The sequence below is a fragment of the Mesoplodon bidens genome (genome assembly GCF_964165515.1).
Source record: "Mesoplodon bidens genome assembly, chromosome: X".
Classification (NCBI taxonomy): Eukaryota; Metazoa; Chordata; class Mammalia; order Artiodactyla; family Ziphiidae; genus Mesoplodon; species Mesoplodon bidens.
In genome coordinates, this window is record NC_138163.1 from 42900504 (window position 1) to 42921475 (window position 20972).

The following is a 20972-nucleotide window of genomic DNA, read 5'->3' on the forward strand; positions in this document are numbered from 1 at the left end:
AGTTTTTCCAGTCACCTAGGCAAGGTATAATGCAAGTCTGGTAGGAAAATGTAAGTTTTCTTCCACCTAGAGAAAGTTCAGCAATTCTAATTTGGAGAGAGAGCAGTTATAAGACAAGGAGAGTTTCCCCATTAGCACATGCCATTGCTGTCTGAGTGGACGTTCTAGAGAGCAGTGATTTGGACACATTACCACGAAGGTCTTACCTGGTTTCTGCAATGAGGGTGTCAGGTTGGTTCTGCTGGTCTGGCCTCAGCTAAATGGATGTGGACAGTGCTGGTAAAGTGGGTAACCTTTTACATTGCAACTGTCTATCTAGGTATCTCAAGGGCTGGAGAATTTGTTGGATAGAGTTGAGCTGAATTCTTGAATTTCCTTTGGACCATGTTATCAATAATATTTTCACATTTAAATCTTATGAGAGTATCCCTAACCACAGGTTTCACGAAAATAATAATAACAGATGTGATCAGCTTGGAAGAATTTCTACTTTAGAAAGAGTCCATGCGTTGATTTTATTAGCAAGAGAGGCACCCGTACAAGTATTATAGGTATGAAGAAGCACCATCTGCTCATCCCTAACAATTTGGGAAGGCTGCACTTCCCCTATCTTCTTAGGTGTTGAGGGTATGTATGCCTTCTTTAAAAAGCTCTGAAATTCTCCTCATTCCTTCATTTCAACGAGTCGATTTACCATGATGGGATTTGCCTTGGAAAATTACAAGGGTACAAAGAACTCAAACTCTTAGTCCCAGCCTGCTTCTACCTTTGTTTTTGGTTATGGTTCATAAGCTTGCAAAGAGGAAGAATCATATTTGATCTCATTTAGTCTTAGATTTGATTCATTAGTTTGCATCTTTAGATATCTTTAAAGGTCCCAGAGTGATAGCTGAGAGATTACGGTCCAATGTTATCAACTCAGGCTCATGAGTGAGGCAGAAATTGCAAGTGACCTGTGTTCTTTTAATAAAGAACTGGGGCGGGGCAGTGCTGGTCAATGAAGAGACTAAAGATGAACCATTGCATGGTAGCTTCACTTTCTTTTTTTTTTTTTGGCTACACTGGGTCTTACTTGCGGCATGCAGGATCTTCATTGTGGCACGTGGGATCATTAGTTGCGGCATGCGGGATCTAGTTCCCTGACCGGGTATCGAACCCGTGCCCCCCGCATTGGGAGCACACAGTCTTAACCACTGGACCACCAGGGAAGTCCCAGCAGCTTCACTTTTGAGGAGCAGAAACATTCCAGGAGAGCAGTGATGATTACATTGAGTAATTACCAGGACTACAGAGTTCAGAAAGACAATTCTGGCCTCCCTCTACGTGCAGCAGTTGACCTCCCTTTTTCTCTCACTTGGAGAGGAGACAGCTATATAAAGTGGGTAGGCTTCCTTTCCATTCCGAATTAAACTCTTCTCCCTGGAGAGCCCCCCTTTTATTTCTTTAGCATTCCCCTACTATAATGACCAAAGTAAGATATACCCTCCCCCAGAATATTACAGTTTAGAGTGAAGAAGAGCAGAGGTGAGGACATCCATAAATGGGAATCTTAAGAGCTTGCCATCTAAGACATACTCTACTGATAGAAATAGACTTGGGGAAAACATAGAGATGGGGAAGGAGGGAGAGATAAAAAAGGAGCTCCTAGTTCCTATCCCTTGAGACATTCTCTGTATGGTAAATACAAGGCAGCCCGATACTCATGAAGGACCTTCTTGCCATTCATGCCTTTCTGGAGCTGGACAGGAAGAGATCTAAACACAAGGCTGGATTTGGGGGCTGTATAACTGACCCTGTTGTTCTCTTTCCTTCTATCTTGTAATTCTCCCAACCTGGATTTTCAGCTGAAAAAGAAGCAAGTGTACGTAGATAAGGTGGAAAAGATGCAGCAAGCTCTTGTACAGCTCCAGGCAGCATGTGAAAAACGAGAGCAGCTGGAGCACCGTCTCCGGACACGACTGGAGAGAGAACTGGAATCCCTCCGAATCCAGCAGGTATAGAGAACTTCAAGAAAATGAGATTGCTCCTGATTGCTTATTTGTCAGATAGTGTCTGACATGAAAATCCAAAAATACACTCTTGCTCATCTTCAGGTTTTTTGCCCCACCTGATCTTACTCCAGAGCGCCTCCCAATTGTAAAGATGAAGTTGGCTTCCTTAGCTTCCTATCACAGCAAAATCCTTAATGCCTATTATCTTGCACTTTTTGTTTTCATATGAACCCCAGAAACAGTAGGCCCTATAAGAAGTGAAGACGCTATACAAATAGACTCCTGGACATTTTAGGATTGGAAATGGTCTTTAGAATCATTTGGCCATACATCTCCTCACTTTTAGATGAGAGAAAATCAAGACCCAGGAAAGGTGGCATGACTCCCTTAAGGTCACACAACAAGTTTAGGGGCAAGGCAGAGACCAAATCCTAGATTTTTAATTTCCGTTTCTATGGAGAACCATGCTGGCCGGCAGGGCTAGTAATTTTTTTTTTTTTTTTTTTTTTGGTACGCGGGCCTCTCACTGCCATGGCCTCTCCCGTTGCGGAGCACAGGCTCCGGACGCGCAGGCTCAGCGGCCATGGCTCACGGGCCCAGCCGCTCCGCGGCATGTGGGATCTTCCCAGACCGGGGCATGAACCTGTGTCCCCTGCATCGGCAGGCGGACTCTCAACCACTGTGCCACCAGGGAAGCCCCTGGGGCTAGTAATTTTTAAACCATTGATCCACTTTCTGAGCAGCATGACCATTTGACATGGCAGGCTCCTTTCGTGATCGAGAGTCTCATACTCAAGCCCGAGGTAGAAAGTCCTATGAATTCCCCTTGCTTCTGAATCGGAATCCAAACTGAAGTGGCTGGCTTGGGCAGTAATCCTTTCCAAAAATAAGGGCTCTTCAAATGGGACTCAGCCACTATGGTCCTAACTCATTAACATCAGGGGTCTCGGCATCTCCTCCAACAGCGCCAGGGCAACTCTCAGCCCACCAGTGTTTCAGAATACAATGCCGCTGCACTGATGGAGCTCCTTCGTGAGAAGGAGGAGAGGATCCTGGCCCTGGAAGCTGACATGACTAAGTGGGAACAGAAGTATTTAGAGGAGAATGTGATGAGACATTTTGCTCTGGATGCTGCGGCCACCGTAGCTGCTCAGAGGTAAGTGGCTGGCTGGTAGAGTCCCTGAATGAAGGGCAGGGGTGGTGTGGAGAACAGAAAAGTGACTGATTGATTAATAGATTTTCCAGTGTTTTTTTTTTCCCCCATAATGTTCTGTTTCTTTTTTCTCAGTTTCTGCTTAAGTGTGTGGTTTTTGTTTTTTTCCATCTGGTTATGCAGAGACTGAACAACTGTGGGGCAGAGGGTCTGGGATTTGTAAATTAAAGTTACTGACGAACTTACTGGAATCATAGTTCAGCTTTCTTCAGGAGCCAGAACACTTGCAGATGGGATCAACTGAACGTCCGCACACCTCCTTCCCCAAAGCCTCAGGTTCTTTCAGCCACATGTGTAGGCTTCTTTGTTTAGCCCCAGGACTGGAATGAAAGCTTCTCCAGAGAAATGCCACTCAGAAACTAAATGTCACTCAGGAGTGGCTACTGCCATTTGATAGCTCTGGCTTGTCCAAGGTATGCCAAAGACTGTGCTGAACATGAATCCATCCCTGCCCTTTGAGAACGTCTATATTTGAAGCCCACATTCTCTGTGCCTCCAAGTTCATCACATGTAAGCAGTCACATTCCATTTGGTAAGGGAGAGAAAATGGCAGGAGGTGTTTTCATTTTTTGCCCTTTATGTGTTCCCCTTTTCTCATTATAAACATTTATTATTGCTCTTTGGAGGACACAGTGCTCTTATCCAGTTTGTCTCGCTGCTGTTTGTAATCATCAGTTGGGAAAGAAACAAAAACTAAATTCAAATCAGGAGATGATGTGGATTGTTGGAGATACAGACAGAGCCATGGTCTGGAGTTGGGTATCTAAGGCAGGCTATAGCATATTGCACCCAGATAGGTCTCTATCCAGAAAGTTATTAAAAATCATGGCATTGTTTTTAGCATTCTCCTAAATGTGGTGAGCAGAGTCTGGCAGCTCTTGCCAGACTTTGGGTTGGAATATGTGTGTGGAGGGGGCAGTGGATACATTTATTTTCGAGTCCTTCTCATGTCAAATCAGAGGGAGGTCAATGCTTAAAAGCTGGACTGGTGGTTTGTAAACCTATTCCCAATTCTTCAGGAAGACATCTTACGTTTCTCTAACATGCTCTGTCTGTCTCCAGATACCCCCTATAAACCTTAAACAGATTGAAATTGCCTGTGCCTTGATTTTGAGGTCCTCATGGGCTTAAGCTTACCTGTCTTTGTTTTTTTTTTTTTTTCTGAGAACGGTGTGCTCAGTCCATGCCAGTGTAGTAATAGAGTGCAGGAAGCCGCAGCTGGGCTGGAAGATGGTTGAGAAGTTTGTAGGCAGCTTAGAAGCAGAATGAAGTGTAATTTTAGCTGCTGGTTCCCAAGAAAACACCTGTGCCCAGTGCTGGTTCAGAGGTTATTCAGGAAACCCTAACACTGACAAAGAGGTGCAGGGCATTTTTGTCATCTTTGGGCAGAAACTTAGAAAGATACAGCTCATGAAGGTGTGCGGTGTGAGAAAATGTTGGAAAGCCAGGGTTCTTGGTGCTGGGAAGTTCACTGTTGAAACTGACTTCAGAATAGACTCCAGGTCAAAATGCAGGAAAGCTAGGAGGTTGTCATTTGGGGGCCTTGTATAAAGAAACTACCCCTTTCCTTCCTCCCTGGAAAGTTTTGAATATTGGGAGAATCCCCTTTCAGATGGATTTCTTTCCAGAATCTGTTGGCTCCCATAAAATAGATTTGATTTAAATTGAATTCCTTTAAATCACCAGGTAGAAAGTTTCCATTCAATCACTGTTTTCAGTAAAATGTGCATGCTTATCATTTAATATGGTAAAAAGCAGCCAGTTCCCACCTAAGGAACACTTTGTAATAGTTCCCTGGACAAACATTCCATATCTGGACTGTGTACCTTTTGCATGCCTATTAATACAACCCACAGAAGAGACTGAGAGATTGTATTTGAATTCCTGTAAAATGAGAGAATTGGACTAGGTGATTGTTCCAGACCCTTCTATTGCTAAGATTATACTATTTTTCCAAAGATTTGCTTCTTATGCTCTGCCACAGAGATTAGTTTCCTACTCCTCCTTTCTTTCTTTCTTTATGAGATTTCAAATTTGGAAAGTAATATTCAGAAAACTTTGTTTCAGAACCTGTGGGCTCTTCTGCCTTCCCTTCTAGCATCTCTTCTGCCATTTCTTTTCTGTCCAGTGATTTCACTTTCCCTCCTCCCAACCCTAAATGTACTGACCAAGGTTCTGCTCTTCACCCCTTTCTGTAGTAAAGGCTTTATATTCTATTTTCTTGCAAAATAATTTTTAAGTACCTAGGATATTGGCTGCAGATGGAAAGTGCTCAACATATGTTTGAGTAATGAAGGAAGGAAAAAAAGGAGAAAAAAGAAAGAGGGCAAAAGGAAGAAGTAAAAGAAGAAAGGAAATGCTTTCTAACTCTATACAACTTAAATCCTTAAATCTAGTGCCACATTGTACCAGCCTGCTCAGTTTCTGTGTATTCTGCTTATTATTCTGAGACATTAAGTATCTCAAACTTAATATATTTGTAAAATAATAGCTCATACATAAATAATAAGTTGCACCATTAGGAAATGTTGCTGGGGTCATACAATGGTAGTTGTTGAATTTTTTCAATTGAAGTATTGTTCACATATTTAAAAACCACTTATTTTAAGTGTCTGGTTTGGTGAATGTTGGTAATTGTATATAATAATGTAGCCACTACTACCATCAAGATAGAGGACACATTCTAAAGTGCCCTTATGCCCCTTTAACTTGATCCCTTCCTCCCATGCCTGACCCCAGACAACATCTGTTGTCATTGTAATTTTGCCTTTTCTAGAACATCATATAAACAGAGCCATATAATATGTACTTTTTTTGTTTGATTTCTTTCACTCAGCATGATTACTTTGAGCTTGCTCTAAGTTAATGCGTATATCAATAGTTTATTCCTTTTTATTGCTGAGTAGTGCTCCATAGCATGGATGTACCACAGTTCATGCATTCACTTGATGATGGATATTCGGATTGTTTCCAGTGTTTGGCCACTGTGAATAATAAAATATAGATTTTTAAATATAGGAATAGACATATGTCTTTTCTCAGGTGAGAAGACATATTGGGTTATCTGTTTTATACCCATTCCGGCATTTTGATTCTGTGAAGCATCTCTTGTCAAAGGGAAAGCTGTTAATGCAAGAAACCACATGTAGTGTTTACTATATAAGGTACACTTCTAAGCACTTTACAATTATTGCTTATCTTCACAATAATTCTTTGAGAGAAGTACTGGTATCCATTCTACAGATGAGGAAACTGAGGCACAGACAGATTAAAGAATTCCCCTAAGAAAACACAGCTACTAAGAGGCAGAAGAACCAGGACTTAAATCTACATTTTTGATACCTTAAGTGCTATATATACTCTACTGCCTCCCAGATAGGATGATTTCAAAGATGGTGAAATAGGGAATATTACCTGTTCAAGAGTTACTATTTGAGGCTTATTATTTAGTTTCTTAGATTATCATAAATAATCACAAAAACATGGCTTATATTTTAACTTCATATTATCGTGTTCCTAGAGTATTCCTCTCCAGATGCTTAATGTAGATGAGGGAAATTGCTACCAAGTAGGAGTTCATCTCAGAAGAACTGATTTGGCAGTGCAGATTTTTAGTTTCAGCTCACAAATGGTGATTTATTTCTGAATAGCAGCAAAAAGATAACACACCCGATCAACCAGTAATTTATTTATTTGCATTTACTGAATCAGGTTGTTACCTTTCTCAGAATGTGCAATGTTTCGCTTTTATTTGGGACAAAGTAAATCTGGGAAAGAAGGAAGTAAAGAAAGGGAAAGCAGAAGGTAGAAACTGGTCACACACGTGACGCATGTCTACCTAGTCTGGCGCTGTGGAGGCCTTTCTCAGGTTCCGTTCTCTGCTTTCTTCTCATTCTACCTTCTGTCTTAGTTATCTTGTTCTCCACTATAGCTTCAGATAGTAACTCTGACATCTCTAAGATTAAAGTTAGAATTTTCAACAACTTGTTGGATGGATATTGTCATATGGCTATTCATAAGACACTTTAAGTCCACTGTAACTAAAATCAAAACCCATTATAGGCATTTTCCAAAAAGAAAGAAAGTTCTCCTTGGTTTCCTATCACAGAAAATGAGCAGTATGCCATCTTTTCTAGTCATTTGAATTAGAAACAACAAAGTCCTCATTCATTCTTCCCTCTCCCTAACACCCACATTTAAATAGTCTCCAAGTTCTAGCAATTCTGCTTCCTGTAGCCTGTTTCCATTTCCCTTGCCACTTCACCGGGTCCTGTTTTCAACATCTCTTGCTGGGATTATAACCTTTCTGACTGGTCTGCCCAATTCCAGTATTATGGCTCCTCTAATCCCTCCATTACATTTCAGCAGAGATAATGCTGTCTTCCTGAACCATAGCTTGGATCATTTCATTCCCTTTGAAAAGCTCTAATAAGCTTCAGTGCCTATTGGAATAAAGTCCAAACTCATTTCTGTAATAGTTAATTATTTACTTTTTTCCCCTCCCCTTGCAAGTTCCCTACAGTCGGGGACTAGTCTTATCCATGTCCATCCACTCTCCAGCCTCCCAGGAACTTCAAACACACTGCTCCACTCATGGTTGAGCTCCCATTTTAAATAAACAAAAGGGTGCTACCGATAGGAAAAAGATGGCCTTGAAGTTTAAAAGGCCGCTAGATGTTTTAATTAGGAGGTCATGGGTGACATTCTAGAAAACAATGTAAGTAATGTGACGGGGATAACTTCATCAGAGGAAGGAGAGAGAAGATGACTGGAGGAATAGTTGCCAGAAACCATTTACTTAAGAATTTGAGTTGCAGGATAGTAATTCAGGGATATGCAGTTTGGGGTCTGTAGGTTGTCATTTCAAGCCCAGCATCTCTCTACTGATGTGCTTAAGGGTAGGCTCAGAGTATTGGAAGTTAGCAGGTCAAGTTGCTCCCTCAAATGCTGTGCCTGCTTGCTTTTGCTTAAGCCATTGCTCCGTAGCCCCAGTCTTCTAGAAGGAAGATTGATGTCGAAGGCCGTCCTGGCAGCTCTGTAGGAATTCACTAAGTGCCCCACATTTTCAGGCTCCATTCCTCAGGAGTTCACAGTGTCCATATCAATTAGCTGGCAGGGCTCTGTGTCCCCAGAATGGTCTTTTATGCAATGAAAGTGGCTCCCCCAGGGACAAACCGTACGCTCAAGTCCCCAGTGTCCATAGACACTATACACTTTTAAAAGAGGCCTGCCTCTGAAGCCTCTGCCATCACATTGGAACTGCACTGCGGGGGTCGCCTCCAGGATCATACCAAGAGCTGGAATTCATTCAACTCATACTCTCTTGTATGTTATTCTCTTTCTATGTACACTTTGCTCTCTTAATAATAACTTGTTGAGTGTTTTTACTGTGCCTGGCACTGCATGTTTTACATGCACACTTTCATTTCATCCCCCCCAAAGTCCCATGAGATATAAGTATAATTATTATCTCAGTTTTGCAAACAAGGAGCCTGAGGCTTAGAGCAGTTAACCCAATTCCTGAGCTCATAGAGTTTGTTAGTGGCAGAGGACTAGGGAACGTGGAACTTGACCCTGGCGTGGCCTATAGTCAGGGCCTGTGCTCTCAACACTACACAATGCTGCTTCCTCTTGGGTACTTGGGAACACAGGGGCCATTCGCAGTAGGATGCAAGCAAGTGAACTGCACTAGAGCAAGTGTAGAATTCCGAGATACTAAAATATTTTGAATTTAGCAAATGATGAAAGCCACTGTGGTCCTTTCCCTTCTTGTTCTCCAATTATTTCACCATTCAAATGTATTGTTTCTGCCTCGCATATAAGATGCAGGCATTTTGGGGAACAGTAATTTTGCAGAAGCTCACCAAAATTCCCCAACTTTAATACCAACTTTCTGCCTCTTCATTCCGCTGCTCCTTCACAGCCATCTGCACTGGTCACAATCTCTATGCTAACAGGACATAACCAGCTGCCAGCAGAAAAGATGCCTGGAGTTCTCCCACAGATCCTCATTCTCAGAGGAAGTATAATGCAGCAGCGCCAGTTCATTGTTTCCTCAGCCTATAGTCTGGTTTTCTTTAAGACCAATATAATTACATCAACATTCTTCCTAAACTCGTTTTCTTTCCCTCCAAGTTACTCAAATACGATCCAGTTTTCTTTCTTCCCTTCCCTCTTTTCTCTACCACTAGTTCTAAATGAACTAAAGAAAGATGCATGACGTCACTTATCAGGAGGGTATAGGATTCCCATTATGTCTTTGACTTGTGCTGTAAACATCAGCCTTGCCCGTGGGTTACATCCTTTCCCCTCTCCTCTCCTCTCCTTTCCTCACTTCTCTTCTCTCTCTCTCTCTCTCTCTCTCTCTCTCACACACACACACACACACACACACACACACACGTCTCCTTATTAATTACCCCTTGAGTTAATGGCATGAGACACTTGAAGATGGAACATGATGGTCCCTCATGCAGTTGGGACTCTGGCAAGAGATTAGTCACTTAGTTGGGGGAGACTCATTGATTTGGCACTTGAATGTTTCAGATATAGCTTAGATTGGAATCAAGCAGCACAGACTCAAAGGCCCTGCTTCTCACTCAGCTCCCACGCCCTGCCTGAACTTGGCTGTTGACATGTCTAGAGTTCATTTCTAGCAAACACTCAGGTGGAGTTACAGCTGTTGAATGTAGCAATAGCTCTTTGGTACTTTCTCTGACTTCCTTCAAAGTCTAGCCTTTTCCCCTTCATGACTGTCATGAGAATAAAGTGGGCATATCTCATATGTAATATAAATAATCATATAAAGTGGAAATATGAATATCTTCCTATTGCCTGGTCATGATCTACAAACTTGAAGGGACTTTCTGCCAGAGGTTTTGGGAGGGTGTCTCTCTAGTTCTGAAGGCAAGCCTGTGCACTTCTCATAGAATCCATCACTTACTTTTGCAGTTATGTCTGTCAATAACCTCTTCTAGCTCTGAAAGCTGAACCTTCCCATCTTGGAGATTCTTATCAGTAAGTCACCCAGAAACCGACCATTCCTAATAAGTTTGATTTCAGTGTAGGGCCTTCCAGCCTAAGGCTTTTGACTTAGGACAGAGATTTTGTTGCCCTCCCATCATTATCACTGCCATTTTCCTTCCCAGGGACACAACGGTCATCAGCCACTCTCCTAACACCAGCTATGACACAGCTCTAGAAGCTCGCATCCAGAAGGAGGAAGAAGAAATCTTGATGGCCAACAAGCGTTGCCTTGACATGGAGGGCAGGTAAAATGTTGATCTGGACTCTGGTGGATCTGAGAAGTTGGTATGGAGACCAGATAGGTCAGTAGGGAAGGGCAAGCATCTTCATTCACAACAGGGGAACCTGATAATGCAGCCTCCCCCCAGCCCTGCACCCCTGCCAGCCTGTTATTTAGGATTTGAGATGCAATGACCTTTACCTTGATCATTCCCACTAACTCTGGAATTCCAAGTAACACTGCTTTCCCCATTGTCCTTGGTAAATTGCTTCCATATGCCCTCTGCCAGAACTGAATTGTTGGTATTTGCACTCTGAGGTATTCTTTCTAGCATTGCACCTCAACTCTGTGGTACAGCAGAGTGCTCAGTAAAAGAACATCCACTCAGGGCTTCCCTGGTGGTGCAGTGGTTGGGAGTCCGCCTGCCGATTCAGGGGACGTGGGTTCATGCCCCGGTCCGGGAGGATCCCACATCCTGTGGAGTGGCTGGGCCCGTGAGCCATGGCCGTTGAGCCTGCGCATCCGGAGCCTGTGCTCCGCAACGGGAGAGGCCACAACAGTGAGAGGCCCGCGTACCACCAAAAAAAAAAAAAAAAGGACATCCACTCAAACTCGGAGATGGGGCATCTGATGTCTCTTACAAGCGCATGATCATTTACTTATTAGCCGAAGTAGCCCATTCTTAGAAGTTCTCATCTTCTCACTGACTGACTCATCATTTCCATTGACTCAGATTGTTCACTAAGGTACCCACTACATCAGTTTACTCTCTCATATACAGCCCTTCTTTTCACAGATACTTTTCTTTGGCTTCCTAAGGTTTAACTGACAACTCCTGGATGTTCCTCTGTGCCCATATGGGTGTGCATTAAAAATTGTTGCACACTGTCTCTTGTCTTACAACTCAGAAATAAGTAGACCACCCCCTAGTCAAAAAGATAATGGAGGGGCTTCCCTGGTGGCGCAGTGGTTGAGAGTCCGCCTGCCGATGCAGGGGACACGGGTTCGTGGCCCGGTCTGGGAAGATCCCACATGCCGCGGAGTGGCTGGGTCCGTGAGCCATGGCCACTGAGCCTTGCGCGTCCGGAGCCTGTGCTCCGCAACGGGAGAGGCCACAGCAGTGAGAGGCCCGCGTACCGCAAAAAAAAAAAAAAAAAAAAGATAATGGAAGCTCAAGTCCATGCAGGTAGTGAGACCAGAACCTGGAGGTGGCAACAATGTTTTATATGTTCTTTGTCTTTGGCTCCTAGGATTAAGACCCTCCATGCCCAGATTATTGAGAAGGATGCCATGATCAAGGTACTCCAGCAGCGTTCCCGGAAGGAGCCAAGTAAGACAGAGCAGCTGTCATCTATGCGGCCAGCCAAGTCTCTGATGTCCATTTCCAATGCTGGATCAGGCTTGCTCTCCCATTCTTCCACCCTGACTGGCACCCCCATCATGGAAGAGAAGCGGGATGACAAGAGCTGGAAGGGGAGCCTAGGTAATGACAGTAAATAAGGAAGATTAAAGTGACACGTTTAAAGAGAGCCCTGACTTGGATACGTGCCCACGTGGCAATGAGGAGTAATGGTCCCACTTCTAGAGAGGAAGATATACCTGGTTGGGTTTTGTCCTCCTGAGAGGCTGACTGCATATTTAGGAGACACCATGAAGTCTCACTGAGAGAACACTGGTTGAAGCCACAGCCCTAGACAATAAGAATCCTGAGTTCTGTTTGGGTGGGAAAGAAGATAACTTCAATTTCCTCTTAAAAATTCTCAGCTTTGGCCTTTGCCATGTGGAACCTTTTGTCTTTGTCCAAAGCCCATGTGGCTTTCGTGTCATTGAAAATTTCAGAATTCCAGCCTTTTCTGTGTTCTTTCCTCCCATATAATAGGAGGACACAGAATTCTAGTTAAGCTAAATGGAGCTGGGTGGCAGGTTTTTGTTACCAGAATATTCTGAGATGAGAACAGAATGTACTTTTTCATTCCATTCCTGTCCATTCCTTCCCCTCTAATCAAAACCCCAGAAGTATTGTGGATACCACGAGGCACATTTTTGGAGCCTGAGGAAACAAGCTATGTATATTTTAATTTTAGCTCTCTTTGTTGCTTCTAATACCTTTCTTGGTCCTCTGACACTTGCAGTGTCCTTTGCTTAGAGTAGGTATTTGGGGGACCATGGTCATGGTTAGAACCTTAGATCACACAATTACTATCACACTCCTCTGCGACCACAGACTTCTTTCCCTGATCCTTTCCAGCTGTTTGGTAATGGCTGGTGTTGGTTATAAGTGGAACCAAGTAGAAGCATTCTGACAGCTCGTTGGAAATCAATCACCATTGGAAAAATAAATCAGAACAGATACCCAGGACACTTAAAGGTTTAATACGTTTCGCTGGGGCATTAGAGAATGAGAACCAGAAGGGATCTGCCAAGTCTGAAAGAAGCTTTTAGCCACGGTGGGAGGTGCCTGACAAACTGATTCCTGGGTTCACTGGAGGCAAAAGTAGAGGATTTGGGACCATTCCTATTCCTCCTGAACCTCCTGCAAGGAAGAAGAGGTAATCAGATGTCTATATTGGAATAGCCTGTCGTTTTCTAAGCTCCTTCCCTCTTTCCTCTGTAGGTATCCTCCTGGGTGGAGACTACCGTGCCGAGTCTGTCCCTTCCACCCCCTCGCCTGTGCCGCCCTCGACTCCCCTACTGTCAGCTCACTCCAAGACAGGCAGCCGGGACTGCAGCACGCAAACAGAACGGGGAACGGAACCCAACAAAACCGCAGCTGTCGCTCCCATCTCTGTTCCTGCTCCAGTTGCTGCTGCCGCCACTGCTGCCGCCATCACTGCCACCGCTGCCACCAACACCACCACCATGGTAGCTGCTGCTCCAGTGGCTGTTGCTGCTGCTGCTCCAGCCGCCGCCGCCGCCCCGTCTCCAGCAACTGCTGCTGCTGCTCTTGCTGCTGCTGTTTCTCCAGCTGCTGCTGCTGCTCAGATTCCAGCTGCTGCCTCTGCTGTTGCTGCTGCTGTTGTTGCTCCTGCTGCTGCTGCTGCTGCTGTTCAGCTTGCTCCAGCTGCTCCGGCTCCGGTTCCAGCTCCGGCTCCAACTCCAGTTCCGGCTTCAGCAGCGGCTCAGGCTTCTGCTCCAGCTCAGACTCAGGCACCAACTCCAGCTCCGGCTGCAGCTGCTCCTCCAGCTCCAGCTCCAGCTCCAGCTTTGGCTCAGGCTGAGGCTCCTGCAAGTCCACCTGCCGGTTCTGGACCACGTCGTTTGTCTATACCAAGTTTGAGCTGCAATCCAGATAAGACAGGTAGTAATTCTCCGGATCAGGTAGCCCTGGGTTCTGCCCTCAGTGACAGATTGGGTGGTTGGCCTGCTGTTTAGGCACAGCTCGGTCATATGGGCAGCGCTTTTCAAGTTCTAAAGCAGATTAATCAGAGGAGATAAGGGCAGAGAGTCTGTAAATGACTTCTCCAGGATAGGACGGGGATGAGTCAAGGTCATTTTCCCAGTAAAAGTAAATGCTCAGGTGAACAACAGAGGGAGTGTAGTGGGCCAATGTCACTTTGCCATAGGCTTAATGGGGGCTCTAAAGCCACTTCTAAAATTTGAGTTTTCACCTTGTCCCTAAGTGTTTTCTAACCCCTTATTTCCATTTAGATGGCCCTGTTTTCCACTCCAATACTCTGGAAAGAAAAGCTCCCATTCAGATCCTGGGACAAGAGCCTGATGCAGAGATGGTGGAATATCTCATCTAAATGGCTTAATCAAGAGCTGCAGTTTATCAGCAAGAATGCTTTTAATCATTTTTCCCTTTTGTTTGTTCTTATTTTGAGGGTGAGGACAAGGGTTGGGTGGGGGGATGTTTTTTAAAGGGACTTTTTATTGAAACAACATAGTTCTTAGGTAATACCATTGAACTCCAGTCTTCTGGTACACTTAGAGAGCACCTCTGAAGCCAGATCAATCAGAATGTGCTCTAAAGTTTATTGTTTGGATTTATACAAATTCTGGGACTCTTAATAGCTGGATATACATCAGTGTTTTCAATGTGCTGAAATTTGTTTAGCATTTCCATATTCTGGATCATTCTTTTATCGAAGAGCACAGTATGTTTGGAAGACAGTGTGTAACATGTAGTTCAGAAGCCAGAGAGGATTTGGGTGTGTGCTGTTTTGTATAGTTTCCATCTAGGCAGCATCCAGAGAGAGCTCTCGCCTCGGGCACATGAAAGGGAATAGTTTTAAGAGCTATGTAAACTGAAGCAAAGGTAGGGAGTATTGGGGTGTGGAAGGGTGCTGGAGCTAATTTTCCCTCCCAATTTCCCAGCTACCCTGGGCCAGGAGATTGTGTTTATCTTTATTTCAGTGGTGCTTTGGAAGTGGATTCTTTTGGTTCCCTCGTGGAGGTTCATACATTCATATATATACTGTGGAGTAATTTATGCATTTGGATAATTAATATATTGCTTTCAGATGCTAGGAGAGTAAATTAGCTGAGTGATGTACAACTTCTTCTCTCTTAGGGAGTTAGACCATCTGAGGCCTTGATGGAGAGTTGCATGAGGTGCTGTATGCAGACTTGTGTGGTCTGTGTGTAGCCAGGAACATAGCTCGCTTGCCTTTCCCAAGACCAACCTGCTTAGTGTTTATTTCTTCTCCAGCACAAATTCACTGGCTGTGTCACCAGTCTCAAATTGCCAATCATTTGCAAAATGAGGAAGCGTTTTCGTTAACAGGTTGAATGCTTTGAATTTCTGGTGACTACTTTGAAATAACTCATGTTGTTTGCCCAAATTCTTAGCATACGTCTTAAAAGGCATATATGACTATCACCTCCAAGGGAATAGCATCAGAAGCCCAAAGTACTATGCTGCAGTCAGAGGAGAGGGGGGCTGCAGCAGTATCCCCAGCTACCTCTTCTCACTGCCAGTGACTCCATCTTGGAATACCTTTGGAGAGCAGCAGGAAACGCACATGTGGGCAGGGACCAAGGAGGCCATGGCTCCAAGCTTTGCCTTGGGTCTGCCTCCCGGGACACAGAAGGGCTGCCTATTGCCACAGGTCTCTGCCCTGTGTCGCCTCTCTGCCCTTCATTAAGGTGACAAATCCATAGACAATGTCATTAAGATCAGTTTTCAGGGGTATTGGGGGGGTGAGGGGAGTGGGGGGTATTAGGTAAGGGTGGGGGGGGTAGAGGTTTGGGGATGTGTTAGTTAGAAACCAAATTCATAGAAGAGTAGGCCTGATATATTACATTGTGAGACATAGTGGCTGGAAGGAACTTTAGCAATATAGCCATACCCCCTCATTTTAGTAATGAGGAATCTGAGACCTGGAGAGGTTAAGTGACTTTTTCAAGAGCACACAACACAGCTTTCCACTCTGCCGATTACCATGCTTAATTTGGGAAACGCTTATATTCAAAAAGCCCCATTTTAAGAAAAGACATTGACACGGTCCAGGGCACATGCGTTTTGGAAAATGTCCCTGGCTTGAGTAATTTGTCCAAGGTTTTGAATTCCTATCTTGCCTCTCCTGCAGTGCCTTTTGCAAGGTTTTCCCTTTCCTGATCCTTATTTCAACACTGAGCCACATGAAACATCCCCCTAAGAAATCAACCTCACTTTTCTTGCTATGGGATTGGCTATCTTGGATCATCTTACAGGGTCCCTCTGCGAGTATAGGAATGGTATATTTAACAATATTTTTTTGGTCATTCCTAAAAGGAATTATTTTGTATGTGGTGAGGGAGAGACAGGAGGGAAGGTGATGTGGTTTTTCAGCCAGTCCCGACATTTTCAAAGATGAAGTGATCATCCTACACGAGTCCTCAGTCATCAAGTGAATCGCAAATAGAAATTAAAAGTGCAGTTGTGTTATAGTCACAGGGGGAAAAAAATCCTTCAAATAGTAGAAGCAACAAGTAGCAAACTTCAGGACTGCTACTTTCTATTCAAATAAATAAAAAATAAATAAAAAGAAACCTTTCATCTGCTCCTTTCATGGTTATGACACATTGCCAGAATTTTTGCTAGCTCTGGGAGCCATCCTTTTAATCACATTCTCTAAGGTGACAAATGTCATACATTCCACACTGTGGGGCAGCCATCTCTTTAGACTCATATATTTTGGGGAAAGGAGGAAGTTCTTGGCCAACTACTATTTTGAACTTTCCATAACTTCTCTGCCCCCTCACACCAGAGGCAGTTCCTTTTGGCTCAATTTTTTATCGCAGGTAATTTGCTAAAATAATATGGAACATCTAAGAGGTGGAAGAAGTCCATGTCAGTGTATTATGTTTACGAGGAAGATAGATCCAGCCTTTTCAGAAAATCTCTAATAGGTGTCATTTAAAAACTTCAGGTTTATGGGAGAAATCTCAAGTTAGCCACCTTTTCATGATTGTGTGGATGTAATAACATTTGGGGGATCTTTCTGGACTCCCATCTATCTATGCATCTTAACTGGCACCTCAGGACAGGAGGGTGACTTTGTTGTCTTAACTTGTACTGCCTGGTGGTCTCTGGGGACCTCCTAAGTCAGTTGTACACCAATGTCCCATGTACAGAAAAACTTCATTAGAACAAACTTTACTTGATATAAAATTCCTATTAACAATTTTTTTATTAAATAAAACTAGCTTGAGCTGTCTTTTAAGATCATGTATCTTGATTGCTGTTTTAATGAAGGATTTATTCTCAATGCTGCTTTTGAGCTTCAGGATGACAGGATAGCAGGAACCTGAAATATCTGCCGTCATCTGCCATAGGAAACACACCGAGAGCCCTGTCGTGCATTCTTTTTCTTGTTACACAGTTGGGTTGGGGACACCAATTGGAAAATGGAACAAACTGATTGTGCAGACTACTTTTTTTTTTTTTTTTTTTTTTTTTTTTTTTTTTTTTTTTGCGGTACGCGGGCCTCTCACTGTTGCGGCCTCTCCCGTTGCGGAGCACAGGCTCCGGACGCGCAGGCTCAGCGGCCATGGCTCATGGGCCCAGCCGCTCTGCGGCATGTGGGATCTTCCCGGACCGGGGCACGAACCCGCGTCCCCTGCATTCGCAGGCGGACTCTCAACCACTGCACCACCAGGGAAGCCCCAGACTACTTTTTATGAAGAGCCTAGACACTCATAATGCGGCAGCTTCAAGTGTATACATATGCACTAACCTTTATAAATGATATTCTTATGTCTGTTAGCCATACCATCTCCTGTTATCTCAATTGCTCATTCACATATGGAATGTGTTACTTAAAATGTGTGCATTCTTACTGAACATGTTTTCAAAGGAAGGCATCAGCTATGGGCTAATTGCCACCAATTTTAGCCCGCCATGATCCTTGGAAATATAGCTTCCAAGTACCATCCATCATCAGTTGGACAAGTGTTGGGAGTTTGTTTATTTTTTTCCGGTAGCAACGATGGAGCCATCAAACCTCCTTCTGGCCTCCCTTGTGATTGATGGCATGTGTTTGTAAAATGGATAGCTGGGGTTGGCAGATGGCTAGACAGGGATCACCTTTGGTTTAAAATGTATGTGGCCCCATCATGATTGAGACCCCATTCTGTAATTGACTGAGCTAGTTCCAATAAAGTTAAGCAGGTTTGAATCCACTTTGTGCCTATCTTTTCACTGACAATAAACTTAGCTATTTTAAAATGCAATACTGTGTGGAAAATGCTTTGGTGTTTACCCAACAGAGGCTTTATTTACGCTGTGTCAGTGATTACTTTCAATTCAGTATGCAGTGAAATGGCCTTTCAAGGGCAGCATGTGGCAGAATTTGCATTTGCTTAAAGTATGGAATGTGATTATAAAGTATTAAGACAACACCACCACGGGCCACATGGTCTAATCAGTTCCTTTATATACTCACACAGCATATATTAAAAGCTTTGCATCTTTTTATCTCCTGGTTCCAAGGGATAAAATGATGGCCACCCAAAGCAGAGAATTCATCCTTTCGTTAGCATTTTGGAAGGCCCCTTGATGTTCCTTTTGTACCCTTGTTCTTATGCCAATTCATCAGTTTTGGTTGAGGGAGCTTGTTATTAAAAGCAAATCAAAACCACAAACAAGTTGGCTCTTTTCACTGAAAATGTTAAAGCTGCCTTTACACTGCCCTCTCTGTGCCTCCTGTTTACCACTGAGTCCCAGCCTGACCCAGGAGGATAAGATCCCCACAGGCTTTGAAATGACACTTCTCACAGTGAAATTGGGCTTGATGGGTGTTGCAGAATGGATAGGGAGAGGGTATAGAATTCATTCCGTTCTAAATTTGATTTTTTTAATTAAATTGGGCTAAATTCCCTCCATATTTATGATGAGTGCTTTGAAAACTGTACGTGTGAAAGCCCACTCCTATTTTTCAGGACAAAGAAGACAGCATTAAGTTAACCACACCTTCTTACAAAGCTTTGTGAAGCATTTCTTTCAGAAATATATTGTATCTAGTTCTTAATGAGCAGTCACTCGTGGAGAGAAAAAGCAAGTATTCCTTTAAAAGTGACAAAGATCATATTGTAGGAGCATTTCTATATATTATCCAGTGTTATAACCAATCTTCGTATCTCTGTGGTACTGCACCTCCCATCCTGTGGGCCTCCCCTGCCATGATAAGCAATCTGCTCAGTCTGTATGAGTTACACATTGCAGGAAAAAAACACCTCTTGCTTCTCACCTTTTCCACTTCCATCTGATCCTGAAGGAAGGTTTTATTGGAGGAAAAAAGTGTAAGTCATTTGGTCTTAGAATAGTTTCCACATTGATTGGCAATCACTGTGGTATTTGAGTGAAGACACCTGAACGGCAGGACAGTTTCCAAAAAGAGAAATGTTCTCCACGGCACCAAAATTTCATACCACATCCAAGTACTCACTCCTCATACACAAACTGGCCAAGTCCAGGGTATTGATTTTGGCTCCCATGTTTTTTCATTAGCCTATTGCCTCTATCAGTGGTTTCAGTTGGTGGGAGTTGTTGAATAACTCCATATTAGATGTTGCCATTATGTACGAGGCAAAGGAGGGAATGATTGTTGGAATGGAACAGAGAGTGTATGTGTGTGGGAAAAACGAAACTGAGCTTTGAAGGATGCACCGGTGTTAACCTGGTGAACTAGGGGGTGGGAACAAACATTCCATGCAAAAGAAATAGCATGTGCAAAGGCAACCTCACTTCGTCAGACCTGCAACCAAATGAAGACTGTTTCCAAGATCAAAGTCCCTAGATAACTACTCTAAATTTTAACAACCTCTTAATGGAAACTTAAAAACTCACTCAGTAGGTGGTAGAACATACTGGTCCAGAAGTCAAAAGAACATGGAGTTCTGGTCCTAAATCTGTCGCTTAACAGATGTTTACCTTTGGACAAATCCCTTAACAGGATCCAAGAAGTTTATCAGTAAAATGGGGATAAATAGTTATCCCTGTGAACCTCACGGAGAGGGGATAAGAGAGCTTCACAAAGTGAGAATATAAAAAATGCAAGTCAAAACGATAGGCTGGATCTATAAAGATGAAGTGGTTTACTTAACTTTTATCAAAGAAAAATTCAAACTTGCACAAACAGAACAGTGCAAGGCACTTCCATGTCACCATTACTGGGCTTCAGCAGTTCTCAACACATGCCAAATCTTGCTTCATTTTTAGCTCCCACCCATCCATCCTATATTATTTTGAAGCGCATCCCAGACATCATAGCATTTCCTCCAAAAATATTTTTGTATGCATAAAGATGAAATTTTTAATAGTGAAAAATTTAAAGTGCTACTCCTGGAACCAAAACGTAGAACTCACCAACCAAACAAAATGATATCACATTTGTGCTTCGTTGCTTGCAAAACTTGTTTGTTTGATACCACAACTCCTGCCTTAAACTGCAACTTCAAGGCTCAGCAATGGAGGAGTTCATTTTCCTACAATTCACATATCAAAGGGGAAGATATTTTCTTTAAAGGCTCCCCAGTGCAGGTTCTAAGCTGTTATTTCTCTGCCACTCGTATAAAAAGCTCCGGCTCCTTTCAAGTCCCTGTCATCCAGCTAGTCCTTGTTTACTCTCATCTAACAATTTGGTCACTATCCTAAGTGCGATGATGATTTTGGCCCCCAATCACAGTTGTCCTCTCCAGGCTCAGAAGCCCGCGATGATGATTTTGGCCCCCAATCACAGTTGTCCTCTCCAGGCTCAGAAGCCCGGTTAGCGTCCTGGCCTGTTAGCTCGTTGCCCTCTCCAGCTCCACAGACCCCCACATCCATTCCACTTGAGTCCTCTGTGCCCATGGCTAACACAGACCTTGGCAACACGCAGAACCGCTCCACCGTAGAAATCACATACACCAGGACCCCACTTTCTGGTCACAGTCTCCCATCCTCCCAGTTCTCCTACTTCTACTCTATCTGCCCTTTGACTTCTGAGAGACTTCAAAGTCCTCTGACGTCCCCATTTCCTTGTAGGGTTTTAGCCTTGACCTACCTGATCTGAATCTCATGCTCAATCACTGAACCCTCAAATCATTCATACCTCTTAAA

The 20972-nt window shown here is 43.6% G+C and overlaps 1 protein-coding gene across 1 annotated transcript in view; it reads left to right on the top strand.

Annotated features, from left to right (window-relative positions):
- The window catches only part of AMOT (angiomotin), a 60116-nt gene that overhangs the window by 30660 nt on the left and 8484 nt on the right, over nucleotides 1-20972 (top strand). The window contains exons 7-12 of the mRNA XM_081222055.1: nucleotides 1845-1994; nucleotides 2957-3147; nucleotides 10353-10475; nucleotides 11701-11933; nucleotides 13065-13748; nucleotides 14099-14275. Of these exons, the coding sequence (XP_081078181.1) occupies nucleotides 1845-1994; nucleotides 2957-3147; nucleotides 10353-10475; nucleotides 11701-11933; nucleotides 13065-13748; nucleotides 14099-14196 (1479 nt within the window). The 3' untranslated portion in view covers nucleotides 14197-14275. The remainder of the gene's footprint in view (nucleotides 1-1844; nucleotides 1995-2956; nucleotides 3148-10352; nucleotides 10476-11700; nucleotides 11934-13064; nucleotides 13749-14098; nucleotides 14276-20972) is intronic.